The sequence below is a fragment of the Sminthopsis crassicaudata genome, chromosome 2 (assembly GCF_048593235.1).
Source record: "Sminthopsis crassicaudata isolate SCR6 chromosome 2, ASM4859323v1, whole genome shotgun sequence".
NCBI classification, from domain to species: domain Eukaryota; kingdom Metazoa; phylum Chordata; class Mammalia; order Dasyuromorphia; family Dasyuridae; genus Sminthopsis; species Sminthopsis crassicaudata.
Window position 1 is genome coordinate 342,293,886 of NC_133618.1, and position 18,266 is coordinate 342,312,151.

At 38.7% G+C, this 18,266-nt stretch overlaps 1 protein-coding gene across 1 annotated transcript; it reads right to left on the reverse strand.

Annotated features, from left to right (window-relative positions):
* Positions 1 to 358: 358 nt before the first annotated feature.
* NKX2-1 (NK2 homeobox 1) lies at positions 359 to 2,956 on the reverse strand. Its single transcript, XM_074285126.1, has 2 exons — positions 2,583 to 2,956; positions 359 to 1,411 (listed from the first exon to the last, which is right to left on the reverse strand). The coding sequence occupies exons 1-2, from the start codon at positions 2,947 to 2,949 to the stop codon at positions 729 to 731; spliced, it is 1,050 nt and encodes a 349-aa protein (XP_074141227.1). The 5' UTR covers positions 2,950 to 2,956; the 3' UTR covers positions 359 to 728.
* Between the last annotated feature and the right edge of the window lie 15,310 nt (positions 2,957 to 18,266).

Sequence of the window (18,266 nt, forward strand, 5' to 3'; positions counted from 1 at the left end):
TTGAAGCCCTGGATGCCTTGTGCCTCCTTTGTTTCCGTGATGAGTGGGTTTGGTAAAAGCGCCTTTCCTCTTTCCCCAGATTCCCCACTTCCGAAATCTTTGTATTTACATTCTCTAGTAATGTGTATGGGTGATTGTTGTTTGCTAGTATGAGTGTGTATGTGTGTTTGTATATGTGTGTATATGTATGTTTGTATGTATATGTGTATAGAGTATATATGCCCATATACACATGAGTATATACTTTTGCATATATATATATACATGTATATGCATATTATATATCTGTGTGATATACATATATACACACACACACATACATGTACTTTTAAAAGCCAAAATCACTATGGCCCTCTCGGAAAAGCCTCATTCAGCCGTTCTAAACCCATTTTCATCACCTAAGAAAAACCCCTAATTTCTTATTCTGTCCGTCTTTTTCTGTTTAAAGATTCCTTAAAGAAACCTTAAATTCACTTTTTTGCTTCTATTAAAACACACAAAATTTAAAAGCACAGAAAAGAAAGACGTCCAGCAGTTTGGTTTTTGTTACTTTTGTTTAAACGGGCAGATTATTAGGAAAAGTTGAAATATAATGTGGGAGCAGCGGATTTGATTCAGTGTGTGTGTGTGTGTGTGTGTGTGTGTGTGTGTGTGTGTGTGTGTGTGTGTATGGTGGGGAATTGTGGAGAGTGGAGGGAGGGCTCATTTGTTTTTGGTATGAAATCTTTTCACCAGGTCCTACCGTATAGCAAGGTAGAACAGGACATGGCAGCGCCATAGTCCGAGCTCGAAGAGTTCAGGTGGGACAAACTGGACACTTGACTTTGAAGGGACGAAGGACTGGCTGAGTGCTGGGCCAGATCTGGGGACTGACCAGCGCTGCTGGACTGGTGACTCGGGTGCTGGCTCAGGCTGGTGCCGTTGCTGGACACAGTGATGGCCGCAGCCGCGGACCCCTGCTGCTGGTGACCTTGGAGGCCAGCGGCGCTGGGGGCATTAGACCCCGCCTGGCATGGTTTGCCATCCTTGACCAAAACCGGTACCGCCACCCTCCGTGGAGACTGCTGCTGTTGTTGGCAGGAGCCACTGTCCTGCTGCATCTGCTGTTGGGCGGCCTTGTCCTTGGCCTGTCGCTTCATCTTGTAACGGTGATTTTGGAACCAGATTTTTACTTGGGTTGGTGTAAGGTGGATCATGCTGGCCAGGTGTTCTCTCTCAGGAGCCGACAGGTACTTTTGTTGCTTGAAGCGCCGCTCCAGTTCGTACACCTGCGCCTGGGAGAAGAGGACCCGGCGCTTTCGTCTCGGCGCGCTCTGCAGCGGGGCTATGTTCTTGCTTACGTCCCCCAGAGGGCCCAGGCCTCCCATGCCGCTCATGTTCATGCCGCTCGTGGGGCCCATGAAGCGGGAGACTGCAAGGTGACAATAGTACATGGGTCGGGCTGGGAACCTGGGAGACAATTCCGCCTTGGATCTCCCTAACTACTTGTCCCACACCACACCCTTCTAGGCCCCAACCGCCCCGTCTAGGCATACAGTTCACCGACTCAGTCCCTTGGGCAGTGATAAGGGAGGCTGGGAATTTTCATTATTTATTTTTTGTTAAGCGGGGAAAGTATTTTCTCTCTTGGTCTACTAGGCTCAATAAGATAGTATAGAACTTGAGGGACTTCTATAGGATTCCTAGATGCAGTGCTAACTGCAGTCCACAGGCTAGGAATTCAGATTTCCCGCTCTCTGGATGACATATATACTTATCTACTCGCTTCTGCAGAGAAAAGTCTCAGTTGTTTTGGAAAACCCTCAACCGAATCCATTTCAATTCTTATAGAGAGAAGAGGTTGAGGGCCTTAAGGAAGGAAGGATTTCATATTTGAGAGAAAATCTAAGATTTGGAATTGTGGGGCAGGGAAAAGCCTTGGGTTAAAACAGTTCTAATCTCTCCCTTTCCTTCATATTCCGCGTTCCTCCTCACCCAGTCAGATGTTGGTAAAAGGCAAAACCGCCTACTTCTGTACAGAGAAGTCTCTTTCTCTCCAGAGCAAAAGACTTGGCTAATTTGCTTCTCACCATCCTCTTTCTCCTTTCTCCAGTTACTTCATCAGTGACTAAGTAAAAGTACTCTGTGCCTTGTACCCTAGACTAACTCCCTTCTTGCTTTTCCCGCAATCTCAGGCCAGGCCGCGAATGTAGTTCCCTGATGCCACTCGTCCTCCACCCTCCACCCCCCAATCAACTTGCTTCTTTCCCACAGGAAAATTTTCCCATGATAAGGATACAATCTCCACCCATGATCTCTTTCTCTTAGACCTCGCCAAAAAGGTATTAGGAGAGGTAGGAAGAGTATGGAGAAGAGGATGAGAAATAAAGAGAGATTTTCCATTGGGTAGTGTCTGGGACTCCTTACACGCTGTTGCCCCTTCTTCTCTGCTTCCCTTGACAAAAAGAAGAGGGAGGGCCCCCCAACTTCCCTGCACTTATCCTTTGCGCCTCTACCCGGACGTCCCTTCAGCTAACCAAGCTTCCCCTCCCCCGCACTCACCCATTCCCTTCGTTCTTGCCTATTCCTGGGGTAACACTTACTAGAGGGGAAGCGTGGATCCGCGTTGGCCCCATACCAGCCTGTGGCCGAGGCGCTGTTCCTCATGGTCTCCTGATACGGAGGCAGCTCGCTCATATTGCTGAGGTTGCCGTTGCAGTAGCCCCCCATAGCGGTGTGTGAGAGCTGGGGTACCCCAGCAGCGGTCATATGGTAGGCGGCAGTCACGGTCCCGTTGTGACCCATCGGATGCTGCTGCATAGCCGGCTGGGCTACCTGGCTCTGTCTGTATGCCGCTAGCGGAGCTCCGAGATTACTCCCCTCCATGCCCACTTTCTTGTAGCTTTCCTCCAGGGGACTCAAGATGTCAGACACAGAGAAAGGAGTCGTATGCTTTGGACTCATCGACATGATTCGGCAGCGGCTAGAGGAGGAAGGAAGAGGAGGAAAAAAAAAAAAAAAAAAAAAAAAAAAGGAGAGGGGGGGAAGGCTAAGCCTCGATGCTTTTTCCCCCTCCCTTTGCCAAATATTCTGGTGTTACCTTAACGCCGATCTTGTTGGATGTACACGTAACGGAGTGGACCAAGTCCGCCTTAATTGGATTGAGTGGAGGCTCAGGGGCTGCCTTCCGTTTGTTTTAGCCAGGCGCCAGGTTTTAGGCAGCCACCAGAGGCGGGGCGTAGGCACTAAAGCTACAAGACAATAGAAGCCTACATCTTGCCCGAGATAATTAGCTTACATGCTGATGACAAGGTAAACACCTTTAAGTTTCACTTGTCAGGATTTTTAAATCTTAAAAGAAGAGAGAGGGAAAGACGGGACATTTTTCCCTCCCTTCCCTCCCCCCCATCTCCTCATACACCCCCCCCCGATTTCTTGTGGGGTGTCAGTAGGGTCGGTGGGAGAGAGGAAGAGGAGGGAATGAAAGCAGAAGGGATGGTGGGGGGAGCAAAAGAGGAGGAGTGAGAGAGAAAAGGTGAATGCTGCTTTTCAATCAACTTGTAGAATGAAAAAGTGAAATTACTTTCTCCTGTGGTTACCCGGCCAGCGGAACAGTGGGATTTGGTGCTGGGATGGAGTTTGGATTATCACCTGAGCCCGCCAACTTCTCCCCACTGCCCTCCCAGACTCATGCCCTCCAGTTTGCTTCTGACCGCGTCGGACTTTCCTCAGCAAAGAGCAAATAGTGAACAAACCAAAGAGCTCCAGATTAATCCTGTTCCCAAAATAGTTGAAGACTTTCTCAGCACTGTCAAAGAGACAGCGCTCTGCTCCTCAGATCCTTTTTTCCTATCAAAGAAGAATCATTTTGGGCTGAGCTGCAATTTAGGAAAGGAACGAAACTTGCAACATTGGGGAGACTGTCTTACCTCCACCAGGCCCTGAACTACTGAGGATCACCACACCTCAACTCACAAGCACACATAAACACAAACACACATTCACGTCTGCCCTGGTACTGTCAGAGGAGGTGTGTACCAATAAAGATGCCCGGGTAAAAACTCAATCGGGTGAACACACAGCTGGGAAATCTTGGAAGTATGTTAGAGTGGAAGTGGGGAATTAGTTCGCTAATTAGATGGGAGTCGATCGATATAGATGGCACCACTCCTAGTCATCACCCTCAGGAGAATCTTTCCATTCAGGGGACGCACAGGCACGCGGCTTCGAGATTTGAGTGAGCACAATTTCAGACAGAAACAGATCTTGGAAAAACCTATTTTCAATTCTTCTTGAGAAAACGACGAAGGGAAGCAGACATGCTCCCCTCTTCGTTGCTTTTGACAAAAACCAAATTCTGGAATCAAAGTCTCTTTTCTGGGCAGCGGAAATAAGAGTTAGAGATCACATGCAACACACTGGGGGGTAGGGGGGGGAAGAGGGAGGACCGCCTATATACCTAGAGACCAGTGGCTTTCATTCTAGAGAATTCGGGGAAATTTTATTTTGATCAATATTCTTGGAACTCTCATCCCATAGTTTAAAAAATGTAAAAGTACACTTGGGAAGTAATCAAATATATTTAAAGTAGTGCTGTAAAACGTCACCATGTGATTGAAAATGGATATTAATATATAAGAATAAATTTACTTCATTTGTGCACCTCTTGCTTCTCGAGCAAGAAATCTTTAAGGATAAAGTACGTTTCTATCATGAGACTTTCCATCCTTTAAATGTAAGTTTAGTACCTCGAATTTGGCCCAAGAAGAAAGAAGAATTATTTTCTATGCCAATACCAGCTTAGGGATGCTTCTTGCCACCAGTTCCCTTACTGTCATTTCACTATTTCACTTTTGGTCCCTTCTTTCTTTACAGCTAGGTGTCTTTATAGAGAAGAGCAATTATTATGGAAATGGATTCTTAGTTTAAGACTGGAAAGTCTTTTTTTTTTTTTTTTTTTTTTTTTTTTGGTCTTCTCATTTTGTTTTTCTCTGAAATTCCTTAGTTTGTTTTCGTCTTTAGGAGTAAGTCTGGACCCTAGAAAAATTGAATACAAATGGCATTTTAAAAATAAACTATTGGCCTCAAAGTCATTTAGGTCAAGGAGACATTTCTTTTTCTCTCCCCACCGTTTCAATGAAATACAATTTGAATACGTTGCGCCGTTTGACATTTTAATTCAGGTTTTAAAGGCGCAGGCTCCCTCTCCTCAGTAGTAATGTTTTTGCAAGTTTCTTTTCCTGTTTGATTGCTTGGGATTTTAAGAACACGTAAACACACACACGCACACATTTCCCTCTCACACCAAAAGGGGTGGAATCATAATCTTCTTTAGTACATAAATTTTTCATTCGGTTTTAATGTTGGCTACAATTCGCTACTGGAGATGGAAAACGACACTGTTGGAGAAGGGCAGCGTTCAAGAACAAGATACAACTCAAATGATCATCTTTCTTTATTTTTTTCGAAAGGAATTATCTTGCACCATTTCCTAATATAATTTCTTCATTCCAAGCCTAGGGAGAGAGGAAGATATCTTGTAGTTGTCACTATATTTTGTATGTATATATAAATATTTATGTACACATGCACAGTGATAAATATTCTTTTAAGCACCTTTTCTCAAGGTATAAGCCAAAGGAGTTTCTTTTTTATCGCGTTTCACATTTTCCCAAATAGTTTCCCAAGTCTATAAGAAACACAACATGAAACAATATATCTACAGCTCAATTTCAAGAGGACATAGAACAATCTTCTTTTCTTCAAAGAAAGTTCATATTGCTCTTCTGTTACCTAAACAAAGTTTTGCAGACTACAAGCACTTAGTTAACGTTTGTGTATTATGTCTTCCAAGAGTTTCCAGAAAGAATAAGCTAAAAAGAAAGTCTTTTTTTCTATTTTATTTTGGATTGTAGATCTACGGGTTTTAGACCTGCTATATGTAGCACTTCTTCCATTTCCTTCAAATCGTTGTCTATATATGATTTTCACCATACATAATACTAAAAATAAGCTTAAAGAGGGAGAAAAAAAAAAGTGAAAGAAGTCAACAGGTTTTTTTTCCCTTTGTTTTCATTTCCGATGGAGTTTATTTCAGGACATTATTCCAAATCATCCCCTACGTTTGTTTATTTTTATAGAAAGTTTCATTCCCTTCCCCAAGTCTACAAGAACTTGTTCTATAATAGCTTTGAGTTCAATCTTATAATTGCCCGGGGAGTGGGGGGTGGGGGGTGAGAGAGAAGGGAGGGCGGATGAGACAATGTAAGAGGCGCTGTCAATCATTCGGGACCTGTGATTAGGGTAAATCCACTACACCAAGCTCCAAGACTCTTCCTTTCTCCTCCCACAACTGTGTCTTTCTAGACCGCGGAGAAGCTTGCTCTTGGAACAAATTAGAACGAACTCCTGAGCTGCCTAAGCCCTTGCATTCTTCTAGCAGGAACTTCCAGGGACTGGAAAGTCAGCTGAGATTTTTAAAACTCTGCATAACCCCCTTTTTGTCCTTTAAATAATCGTCCAAATGATAGCATTGGTTTCTTTTTCTTCTTTTCAGACTTTCTCCCCACCGAGATTGAGTTGTTGAGCCGAAGATGAGACGGGAAAAGAGACACTGGTTTTGCAATGGACTTCGCTTTCGGGACAACTTTGACAGAACCATCATTTGATTCAAGATTCAAGAACCTGATCAAACGCCCAACTTGCGACGTGTGTGTGTGTGTGTGTGTGTGTGTGTGTGTGTGTGTGTGTGTGTGTAAGAGGGGGGGGGGGGAAGAATCAGGAGACTGACCAGAGGCCTTAGTGAGCTCTATTTCCTTCAAAATACTTTAAAATGTCTGTTATTACTTTTCTCGCATCCTTTAACCCCTTTGGAGATTACTTTTCTCCCTACTTCCTGTCTAGGAAAGTTGTGCTCCTGTGTCTACATCCCTCCCTGACTCGCCATTCCAATTCTATGTAATTCTCTGACTGCAACTTTTGCAAACTAACCTAGAATAAGGAACCACGTTTCCCACTTTACACCGCCTTTCCCCCTTCATTTCACCCTTTCTTTGCAGTTATACAAGTCTTCTACAGCTGCACAAGCCAGCCCTTTTCTCTTCACTCTATATTTTCCGGAAAGTTGAGAAGCTCCGCATCCTCTGGAAAAGGTTGCAAGTTCCCATTTCCTCCCTCGCACCACACACACCTCACTCCTCCACTCGTTTTACTCTGTTCTGTAGCATTAGTGGAGTTGGTCACAGGGTCTGAGAGCGCAGAAGCACTATTTACTTCTGGGGTTTAGGAAGTAATTCAGCTGTAAAAACTGAGTTTTGACGCCCTCTGTGGAGAGATCTCACCCTTTCCTTCCTTGTATCATCGGCTTCCTAGAGTCGGGTCTGCTTCAAGGGGTTAAACAATCGAGGGCAGAGAGGAGATTTGGCACTTTCAAGAGCAGTTTACTAAATTCTCCTAAAACCTTAAGAAATTTGTTTCTCGGAGATCCCAGTAAGTCCTCGGGAACCAAGCCGGTACACTTAAGCAAATTCAGATGTGGAAACATTGAATTACTGGACTGGAGAAGTTCCCTTTCCCTGCACTGATCTTTGGGCTTAACCTTCCTCCCGCCCCCATTTTTGAGGCTATGCTGAAGTAAACTGTAAGCAACTCCCTTACCTAATTTCCTCTTACTCCAACCCTCTTTCCCCTCCCCTACCCCCCTCATTTTTCTGGTGGTTCAGATACCTTTGTTGTGGTTGAAAGTTGTATTCTTTTCCCTAGGGTTCCCCATTCCCCTAGGAATAGAAGTGGGAAGGTAGAGTTGAGCAAGTTTTACTCTTTAATCTTGTTAGGGAAAAACTTTGATCTCAGAATGAACTTGACATAGATTGAATACTTCATCTATAAAAAGCCTGGGATCTTATCTTATATTAATTTTGTCTTGGACTCTCTCCCGACCCTCATTTGTCCCCATTTGAACCATTTCCCCAAGCTCTAGGCCATATGCCCTGGATCCATCAGAAAACACTGGGCCTAAAGTTTCCAGGGGCCTCCAGGTTAGGTTTCTCAGAAGTGATCTATGTACAAGACATGGATCCCTACTGGAAAAAGGCAGCAAATAAGGGGGGGGGGGGGGAGGGAGAGATAAAACCAAAACAAAATAGAAACAAACAAAAAACCAAAAGCCAACAACATCAGGAACCTGGAAAACTAACAGAGAAAAGCAACCTTAGCAAGAATAAAGGAACATTTCCTATGTTGTCCTTGATATAGGAACCTCCGAAGTGGGAGAAGTACCTTTACAGAGAAAGGTCAAAATTTGCTCTTATCTATCCCCTGAAGGGGCACTGAGAGATTAATTGACTTGCCTGGAGTCTCCAAACCAATGTGACCTATTCTCTAGCTACTATGCCACACTTCCAGTGAGATACTTAAAAGACTGAAAGTGAAGCCTTTAGAGGAGAAAGAGACAAGAACTTAGGGTGGTGCATAAAGCTAAACACACCTGCAATTGTCAGAGTGAGACACAAGCATGGAAGAAAAGAAGATCAATGATCTCCCGGTAGGAAACTGAAACTGTTTATATCGCATTTATTCCGTTCTCCATTGTGTATGTGTAGGGCTTGCAGACAAATGCTGGAGAGCTCCCAGTTAGCTCATCAACGGAGACTTTCATTTTTTCATTCTTCCTTCCTTCCTTCCTTCCTTCCTTCCTTCCTTCCTTCCTTCCTTCCTTCCTTCCTTCCTTCTCCCCAAATTCTGCACTTTGAGCTACACGGGAAAACTTTGCCTTTTCTTCAGCCCTTCTTCAGCACAGAAATTAAAACAAAACAAAACAAAACAAAACAAAACAAAACAAAACAAAACAAAACAAAAAAAAACAACAACAACAACAACAAAAAAACAACAAGCAAACTCTAGATATTTTACAAGTCCTCTTCAAATTTTAATCTTCAATTCCTAGTTAACTTGGCATTTTCAGCTCTTTCAGTATCCTTTCATCAGTTCTTCATTTGCAGAAAAACCCTATCCATTTATCCTCCTGCCTGTCTCCTTTCACAAGCACTGGCTGAATTGTCTGTTTCAGTAGGGAAGTTTCTGGGGAACCTTGGGTTCCTACTAGAGAAATCAGTCATTGTGATACCCTTTTCTTCTCCCACCCCTCTTCGGAAAAGTTTCACTTCTTTTTTTCTAGGATGTATCCCAATCCCTGACGTTTCTAGTCCTCGGTATACAGCTTCGCATTCAAGTCCAGAAATAGAATTCAGGGGCATTATCCTGAGATGCTATACTACCTGGGATCCACAGTCCAAATCAGGGTGATGGAGAGTCACAGGATCTACAGCACCTCCATGGGATCTGATCTCCAGGGCGAGAAGGGTAGGTTTGCTAGCGATGCATTAATCCAGACTTTTATTCATCTAACCATTAATCCTTCTTAAAAAACTAAAACAAAAACTAGGGGCAGCTAGGGCTGGATGGAGCACCAGCCCTGAAGTCAGGAGGACCTAAGTTCAAATCTAGCCTCAGACATTTAACACTTCCTAGCTGTGTGATCCTGGACAAGTCACTTAACTTAATTGTCTCAACAAAAACAAAACAAAACAAAACAAAAAACCATCAAACTATTAATAGTTTGTATAAACTATTTCATAAAGTATAAAGTATAAAAATATCTCAGGCTTACTGGTCCTAGTGGTGTGAATATCTATTCTTAAATAACTGGGGTAGAGAATCTTTCAAGGTAAATAAGATTGATTACATATGTTTTTCTTTTTTTAAATTGTCAATACCATGTTTCCCCGATAATAAGACCTATCCTGAAAATAAGACACCCACATACTCTTTAATATTCCGCTAAAATAAGCCCTCCCCCGAAAATAAGCCCTATCGAACTTACTATGAAAACGGTCATCATGGTGATCCCCTGCGCTATATGCTGCGTAGCGGTACCTTCAGTAAGCAGCGCCGCCCTCCCCTCCCGGGTGAAACGCACGCTCCGAGCTGCATCCAATCAGAGCTGCAGCAGTGAGCGCGTCATCCTCTTCTTCCCTGGTGATTTGCTTGCTGGCGCTACTGAGAGCAGCGCCGCGGAGTAGAGCTGAGACAGGACCATCTAAAAACTCGGTAAGTTCAGTAAGCGATGGAGAATAAAATAAGCACTCAGGGGGCATGATGGAGGCTAAAAGGGGCATGATGGAGGCTAAAATGGGCATGATGGAGGATAAAAGGGGCATGATGGAGGCTAAAATGGGCATGATGGAGGATAAAAGGGGCATGATGGAGGATAAAATAAGCCCTCCCCTGAAAATAAGCCCTCTGGTGTTTTTTAGTCCCAAAAAAATAATAAGACAGTGTCTTATTATCGGGGAAACACGGTAGTATTTTATTTTTTTCAAATATATGTAAAGATAGTTTTCAACATTCATTTTTGTAAGACTTCTTATTTCAAATTTTTCTCCCTCTCTTTCTACTTCCTCCCTCCCTAAGTAATCTGAATAAGTTAAATATGTCCATATTTGTCATGTTGTGCAAGAAAAATCAGACCAAAAGGGGAAAAATGGGAAAGAAAACAAACAAATAAAAAAGATAAAAATACTGTGCTTCAATTCATAGTCAGTCTCCACAGTTCTCTCTCGGAATGTGTATGACATTTTCCGTGTCAGGTTTTCATGTATTTTTCATGAAACTCTGCTCTTGATATTGAAATAGAAGGAAATGAGCCATTATCCAGGGACCAATGTGGGTGATAGATAGCACATAGTTTTCACACCATTCTGAAACAATGGTGGGGGAGTAGCAGATCCCAGTCAATCCAGGAAATGGGATGTTAAACACAAATACATAGTACTTTAAATTTTAAATATTCTTTTTCTTGGTTCTTTGTAAGAACCTTTAACTTTGTTGAAATCTTGACCCTGAAATCATTAGGGTTCTTCAAAACTTTGGAGAAAAACATAATGCTTTTGCATATTCATACCCTGGATACATGTGCCAAATGAAAATATGATTCTCCACAATGTGACTTCTGATTATCCAGCTAGTTTGACCCTAAAATGTCCACAATAGTTTTGTTTGTTTTTTTCACTTTCTCCTATTCTGGTAAATTTACTGACCCCAGCTCTTCCTTCCCAAATGTTATCTGCCTCTCCAGATTCATTTTCCAGTCTTACTCAACCTCACCTTTTTGTGAAGCCTCCTATGAGTACTGTAGCCACACTAATTGATCTCTCTTTTGGAGTAATAGTTGTTACCTTACAGTTTAAAACTTAGTTCTGTAATTGTTGTCTTGGTAACATTTCTAATTAAATTTCAAGTTCCATGAGGATAGGTACCATGCCCTACATTTTCTCCTTGATATTGATTAGTTTCTCTCTCCCTCCTTCTCTCTCTCCCTCCCTCTCTTTCTCCCTTCCTCCCTCCTTTCCTCTCCCTCCTCTCTCTCTCTCTCTCTCTCTCTCTCTCTCTCTCTCTCTCTCTCTCTCTCTCTCTCTCTCTCTCTCTCTCTCTCTCCAGAATACAACAGATCAACAAACCTATGTTAGATATTTGCAATGTACTCAGTATTATGCCAAGTGTTATGGAGGAAAGACCCTATGTTGAGGAGTTTAAAATCTAGATGAGGAGATAAGATTGGCACATATCATTGAGTTAGACAACGGGACTCAGACTTTAAACCAACAAGACATGGATTCTAGCTTTGTCTCTTCCACAAATCACTAAACATCTCCAAGCCTTGGTTTTTATATTTTTCATCTAATATGAAGTATTTGGGCCAAAGGGACTCTAAAGTCCCTTTTAATGATATGATTCAATACTTCTATAAATTTATATCTTCAGTCTACAATAAACACTTGCTTATTGCTTATTAGTAAAGTTAAGTAAATAACATTGGTAAGGACAACAATTCCCCAATTCTGCCTGAGTAGTGTCCTGAAGTAATATTAAAAAAATTGGATATGAAAGACAGAATGATTTGTGAAATCTTGTCAGAAATATAGATACCAATATAGAATATCACTTTCTCCTTTTTTAATAGCATTTTCTTTTTCCAAATACATGCAAAAATAGTTTCAACATTCACCTTTGCAAAATCTTATGTTCCAATTTTTCTTTCTCCCTCTCCTAACCCCTTCATAGACAGCAAGCAATTTAACATAGATTAAACATGCACAATTCTTCTAAATATATTTCCACATATCATGCTACACAAGACAAATCATATCAAAAGGTGAAAGGAAAAAAAACATGAGAAAACAAACAAACAATGGCATCATAAAGTAAAAATACTATACTTTGATCCACATTTAGTCTCTATTATGTTCTTTCTCTGGATGCAGATGGCTCTTTCCATCACAAGTCTATTGGAATTGCCTTGAATCCCCTCATTGTTGAAAAGAGCCAAATCCATTATAGCTAATCACATAATTTTGTTGTTGCTGTGTCCAATGTTCCCTTAGCCCTACTCATTTCACTTAGCATCAGTTCATGTCAGTCTTTTCAGGCTTTTCTGAAATCACTCTGCCCATCATTTCTTATAGAATAATAATATCCCAATATATTCATATACCATAACTTATTCAACCATTTCCCAACTAATGAGCATTCATTCAATTTCCAGTTCCTTGCCACTACCAAAAAAAAGTTACCACCATCTTTTTTACACATGTGGATCTTTTTCCCTTTTTTATGATCTCTTTGTACTATAGACCCAGTAGAGGTACTGCTGAATCAAAGGGCATACACAGTTTGAGAAGCATTTGGGCATAGTTCTAAATTGCTCTCCAGAATGGTTGGATCACTTCATAACCCCACCAACAATGCATTAGTTTTTCAGTTTTCCTATATCCTCTCCAACATTTATCTTTATATTTTCCTGTCATCTTAGCCAATCTTTAGATTGGTGTGAAGTGTGAAGTGCATTTTTCTAGTCAGTAATAATTTAGAGCATTTTTTCATATGACTAGAAATGGATTTAATTTCTTCATTTGAAAATTGTCTGTTCATATTCTTTGAGGGATGACTTGTATTCTTATAAAATTGAGTCAATTCCCTATATATTTTAGAAATAATTCCTTTATCAGAAACATTGGATGTAAAATGTGTTTCCCAATTTTTTGCTTCCCTTCTAATCGTCGCTATATTGGGGGTTTTGTACAAAAACTTTTTTAATTTAATACAATCAAAATTATCCATTTTGCACTTCATAATGTTCTCTAATTCTTTGGCTATGAATTCCTCCCTTTTCCATAGATTTGGGAGGTAAACTATCCCTTGTTTTCCTAATTTCCTAATTTGTTTATATTATCACCCATAATTATGAACCCATTTTGGTTATCTTGGTGTAAGGTATTTAGTGTTGGCCTAGTTTCTGCCATAGTTTTCTAGTTTTCTCGGGAATTTTTATCAAATAGTAAGTTCTTATCCTAAAATCTGGAATCTTGGTTTATCAAACACTAAATTAATATAGTTATTGATTATTGTGTCTTGTGAATCTAACTATTCCACAGAACCACTCTATTTCTTAGCTATTAGCAAATGATTTTGATGACTACCACTATATAATATAGTTCTAGATTTAATATAGCTAGATCACCTTCACTTGCATTTTTTCATTAATTCCCTTGTAATTCTTGACATTTTGCTCTTTCAGATGAATTCTGTTTTGTTTTTTTTCTAGCTCTATAAAAGTAATTTCTTGGCAATTTTATATGTCACTGAATAAGTACATTAATTTAGGTAGAATTGTCATTTTTATTATATTAGCTTGGCCTACCCAGAAGCACTTCATATTCTTCCAGTTGTTTAGATCTAACTTTGTATTAAAAAGTGTTTTTTAATTGTGGTTCATGACTTTGTTTTGGCATGTAGACTTCCAAATATTTTATATTACCTACAATTATTTTAAATGGAATTTCTCTATCTATCTCTTGCTGCTAATAACTTATAGAAATACCAATGATTTGTGTGATTTTGTTGTACATTCTGTAATTTTGCTAGTTATTCATTGTTTCTATTAGTTTTTTAGTTGATTCTCTAGGATTTTTTAAGATATACATCATATCTGCAAAGAGTAATACTTCTGTTTTCTCTTTACCTACTCTAATTATTTTAATTTCTTTTTCTTCTCTTATTGCTAAAGCTAACATTTCTAGTACAATATTAAATGGTAGTTGTGATAGTGGCAACCTTGTTTCACCCCTAATCTTATAGGGAATGCTTCTAGTTTACCCCCATTACATATAATGCTTGCTGATGGTTTTATATACATACTAATTATCATTTTAAAGAAAACTCCATTTGTTTTTATGTTCTCTAAAGTTTTTAGTAGGAATAGTTATTGCATTTTGTCAAATGCTTTTTTTTGTATCAATTGAGCTTATCATATGATTGCTATCAATTTGGTTATTGATATGGTAAATTATGCTGATAGTTTTCCTGAAATTGAACCAGCCCATACCATATGCAGGTGGTATAAATCCTACTTGATCATAGTGTATTATCCTACAGATAAATTGTGGCAATCTCTTTGCTAATATTTTATTTAAGATTTGTGCATCAATATTCATTAGGAAAATTTATTTATAATTTTCTTTCTCTGCTTTAGCCCTTTCTGGTTTAGGTATCAGCACCATATTTGTGTGAATAGTTTATTTAGTACTGGAATTAATTGTTCTTTAAATGTTTAGTAGAATTAGTAGTTTGTTGTTTAAATGTTTAGTAAAATGCACTTATAAATCCATCTGCCCTTGGAGATTTTTTTTTGAGGGGGGGACTTCATTGATGTTTTCAATTTGTTTTTCTAAAATGGAACTAATTAAGCAATTTGTTTCCTCATCTGTTAATCTGGACAATCTATATTTTTGTATCCATCCATTTCACTTAGATTATCAGATTTCTTGATATCATTTGGGAAAATAGCTCCTAATTGTTGCTTTAATTTCTTTTTCATCAGTGGTTAAGTGTACCCTTTTCATTTTGATACTAGTAATTTGTTTTTCTTCTTTCCTTTTTCTAATCAAATTAACCAAAGGTTTATCTATTTTATTGATTTTTTTCATAAAATCAACTTTTAGTTTTGTTTATTAATTCAATAGTTTTCAAGTAAATTTTTCAGCATTTTTAATTTGGTATTTAATTGGGTTTTAAAATTTTGTTCTTTTTCTAGATTTTTTAGTTGTATTCCCATGTCATTTATCTTCTCTTTCTCTATTTTATTCATGTAAGTATTTAGTGATATTAAATTTCTCCTACAAACTGCTTTGGCTGCTTCCCTCAAAGTTTTAATATGTTGTTTCATTATTATTATTCTCTTGAATGAAATTATTTGTTGTTTCTAAGATTTATTGTTTGATCCACTCATTCATTAGTATTAGATTATTTAGTTTCCAATTACTTTTTTTCCCATTTTCCCATAGCCCTTTCTTATACATAATTTTATTGTATTCTGATCTGAAAAGGTTGCATTTACTATCCATGCCTTTCTGCATTTGATTGTGAGGTTTTTATATACATCATCAATTTTTATGTAGATGCTGAGCAAAATGTGTATTCCTTTCTATCTCCATTCAATACCTAACTTTTAAAAAATTCCATTCATGACCCTAACTTCTTTTTTGTTTATTTTGTAGTTATATTTATCTAGTTCTGAAAGAAGGAAGTTGACAGCCCCCACTAGTATAGTTTTACTGTCTATTTTTTCTTGCAATTCACTTACCTTCTTCTCTAAGAATTTGGATGCTATGCTATAGAGAGCCAGAACTCTGGTGAAGTATACTTGAAACAAGTGGAATTCCTCCACTAAGAAGACTGAAGCCCATCTGAAGGTTCCCCCAGAAAGCTAGCCCAGCCCCAAGTGAAGGAGATAGACTGTGAAGGAGATAATAAAGACTTTGGACTTTATTCCTGACTATTCTTGTGGTGATTATTCTGCTGAGACTAAGGCTGATCCAAAGGCCCTCCAGAAATCTAGCCAGAACATTGCACTATGCTACTTGGTGTGCATATGTTTAGTATTGATATTTCTTCATTATCTATGGTACTCTTTAGCAAGATGTAGTTTCCTTTTTTGTCTCTTTTAATTAGATCTATTTTTGCTTTTATTTAATGAGATCAAGTTAGCTACTCTTGTTTTCTTTTTGCTTCTGAAGTAAAGTATCTTTACTCTGTATGATCTTTATGCTTCAAATATATTTCTTGTAAATAAAATATTGTAGGATTCTGGTTTTTAATTTGCCCTGATATCCATTTCCATTTTATGGGAGAGTTCATCCCATTAACATTCACAGTTAAATTACTAATTCTGTATTTAACACCAACATATTTTTCCCAAGTTATACTTTTATCTCTTTTTTCATCGTTTCCCTCCTGACCTGTATTTTGCTTCTGACCTCCACCTTCTTCAATCTTTTTTCCTTCCCCCTCCTTTTTTCAGCCTCCCCTTCTTATCCTTTCTCCTTCTATTTCTGCCCTCCCTTCTAGTAGTCTTCCTCTTTCCTTTCCCCCTCTTCCTTTTTACTTCACTATGGAATAAGATAAATTTCTATATTAAACTCAATATGTATAATGTTTCCTCTTTGAACCAAATCTGATGAAATTAAGGTAATATGTAAAGAACTGCAGATATTGGGGAACTCTGAGAAAAATGTACTTGAAACAAGGATACTTACAATAAATACCCTGTTGTAAGATGATATAATGGTTCTCTAGTTCACCTATACTTAGTACTTGGTGTAATATGGTGATGTAATGGTTCAATAGTTGGCACATACTCAGTGTGTTGTAGTGATGAAATTGCACTAAAGTATTTAAGGGCTGAGAGGACTGGAGACAGTGTATGTGTGAACTCAAACTCAGACTCCAGACTCCAGACTCTATCCCTGATCCTCGTAGTGACTCTCCTGCTAATACCAAGGCCTGTCCAGAGGTCCTCCATAAAACTAGCCCAGACATTACAGTAATAGGTCTTTAGTGCCTCTTTCCTCTTTCTCTTTCCTCTTATCTCAATATAATCCTTTATCCAATCCTAATTTCCTTTTTATACCATCACATTAACATCAACCTATAACTACATTTTCTAAGTATACCTTTCTAACTGCCCTGACAAAGTCACAGTTCTCAAGAGTTACATATATCTTCTTCCCATATAGGGATGTAAGCATTTTAACCCTTAAAAACTTTTTTTCTTCTATTTATCTTTTTATGCTTATCTTGAGTCTTGTATTTGGAGATCAAATTTTCTGTTCAGCTCTATTTTTTCATCAGAAATTATTGCAAATCCTTGTCATTGGATGTCTATCTTTCCCTCTGAACAATAATGCTTAGTTTTGCTTAAGTAGTTGATTCTTGTTTGTAGTCCAAGCTCCTTTACCTTTCTGAATATCATATTCTAGGCCTTCTGATCATTTCATGTGGAAGCTGGGTAATCCTGGCCATGGGTAATTCTGATTATGGTTCCTCAATATTTGAAATGTTTCTTTCTGGCTGTTTGCAGTACTTTCTCCTTGATGTGATAATTCTGGAAGTTAGCTATTATATTCCTTAGAGTTTTCATTTTATAGTCTCTTTTAGGAAGTTATCAGTGGATTCTTTTAAAGATTATTTTACTGTCTGAATCTAGGACATTAGGGCAGTTTTCCCTTATAATTTCTTGAAAGATGTGGAGGCTCTTTTTTTCATCATGGCTTTCAAGTAGTCCAATAATTCTTATATTGCCTCTTCTGGATCAATTTTCCAGGTCAGTTTTTTTCCAATAAAATATTTTACATTTCATATTTTTTCTTTTTTTTTTCCATTTTGTTTGACTGATTCTTGATTTCTTATTGATTCATTCACTTCCATTAGTCCATTTCAAATTTTTAGTGAATATTTTCTTCCATTAACTTTTTAAAAAAATCTCTTTTTACATTTGGCCAATTATACTTTTAAAAGAGTTGTTTAATTCAGTGGATTTTTTTTTCAATTTCACCAATTCTATTTTTAGGGAGTTGCTTTTTTCAGTATATTTTTCCCCATTTCATCAAATTTATTTTTAAAAGCATTTTCTTCAGTCAATTTCTGTGTTTCTTTTTCCTAGGTGTTGGTTTCCTCCAAAAAAAATTTTCATAACTCCTACAATGCTCTTGTTTTTCCCCATTTTTCTTCTCTCTCTCTTTTTAGATTCTTTTTGAACTCTTTCAAGAGAGCTTTTTCACCTGAAGAGCAAAATTTGAGGCTTCTTCTGCAGGCAATTTGAATTTGCTATTCTCTGCTGTATTTATATCTTCCCTGTTTTCATAGTAGCTCTCTATAGTTAGAGCTCTCTTTGC

Coding starts and splice junctions, on each gene's coding strand:
- NKX2-1 (XM_074285126.1), bottom strand. CDS start 2,949: ATGTCGATGAGTCCAAAGCATACGACTCCTTTCTCTGTGTCTGACATC. Junction 1,412..2,582: donor GGATCCACGCTTCCCCTCTA/GTAAGTGTTACC, acceptor GTCACCTTGCAG/TCTCCCGCTTCATGGGCCCC.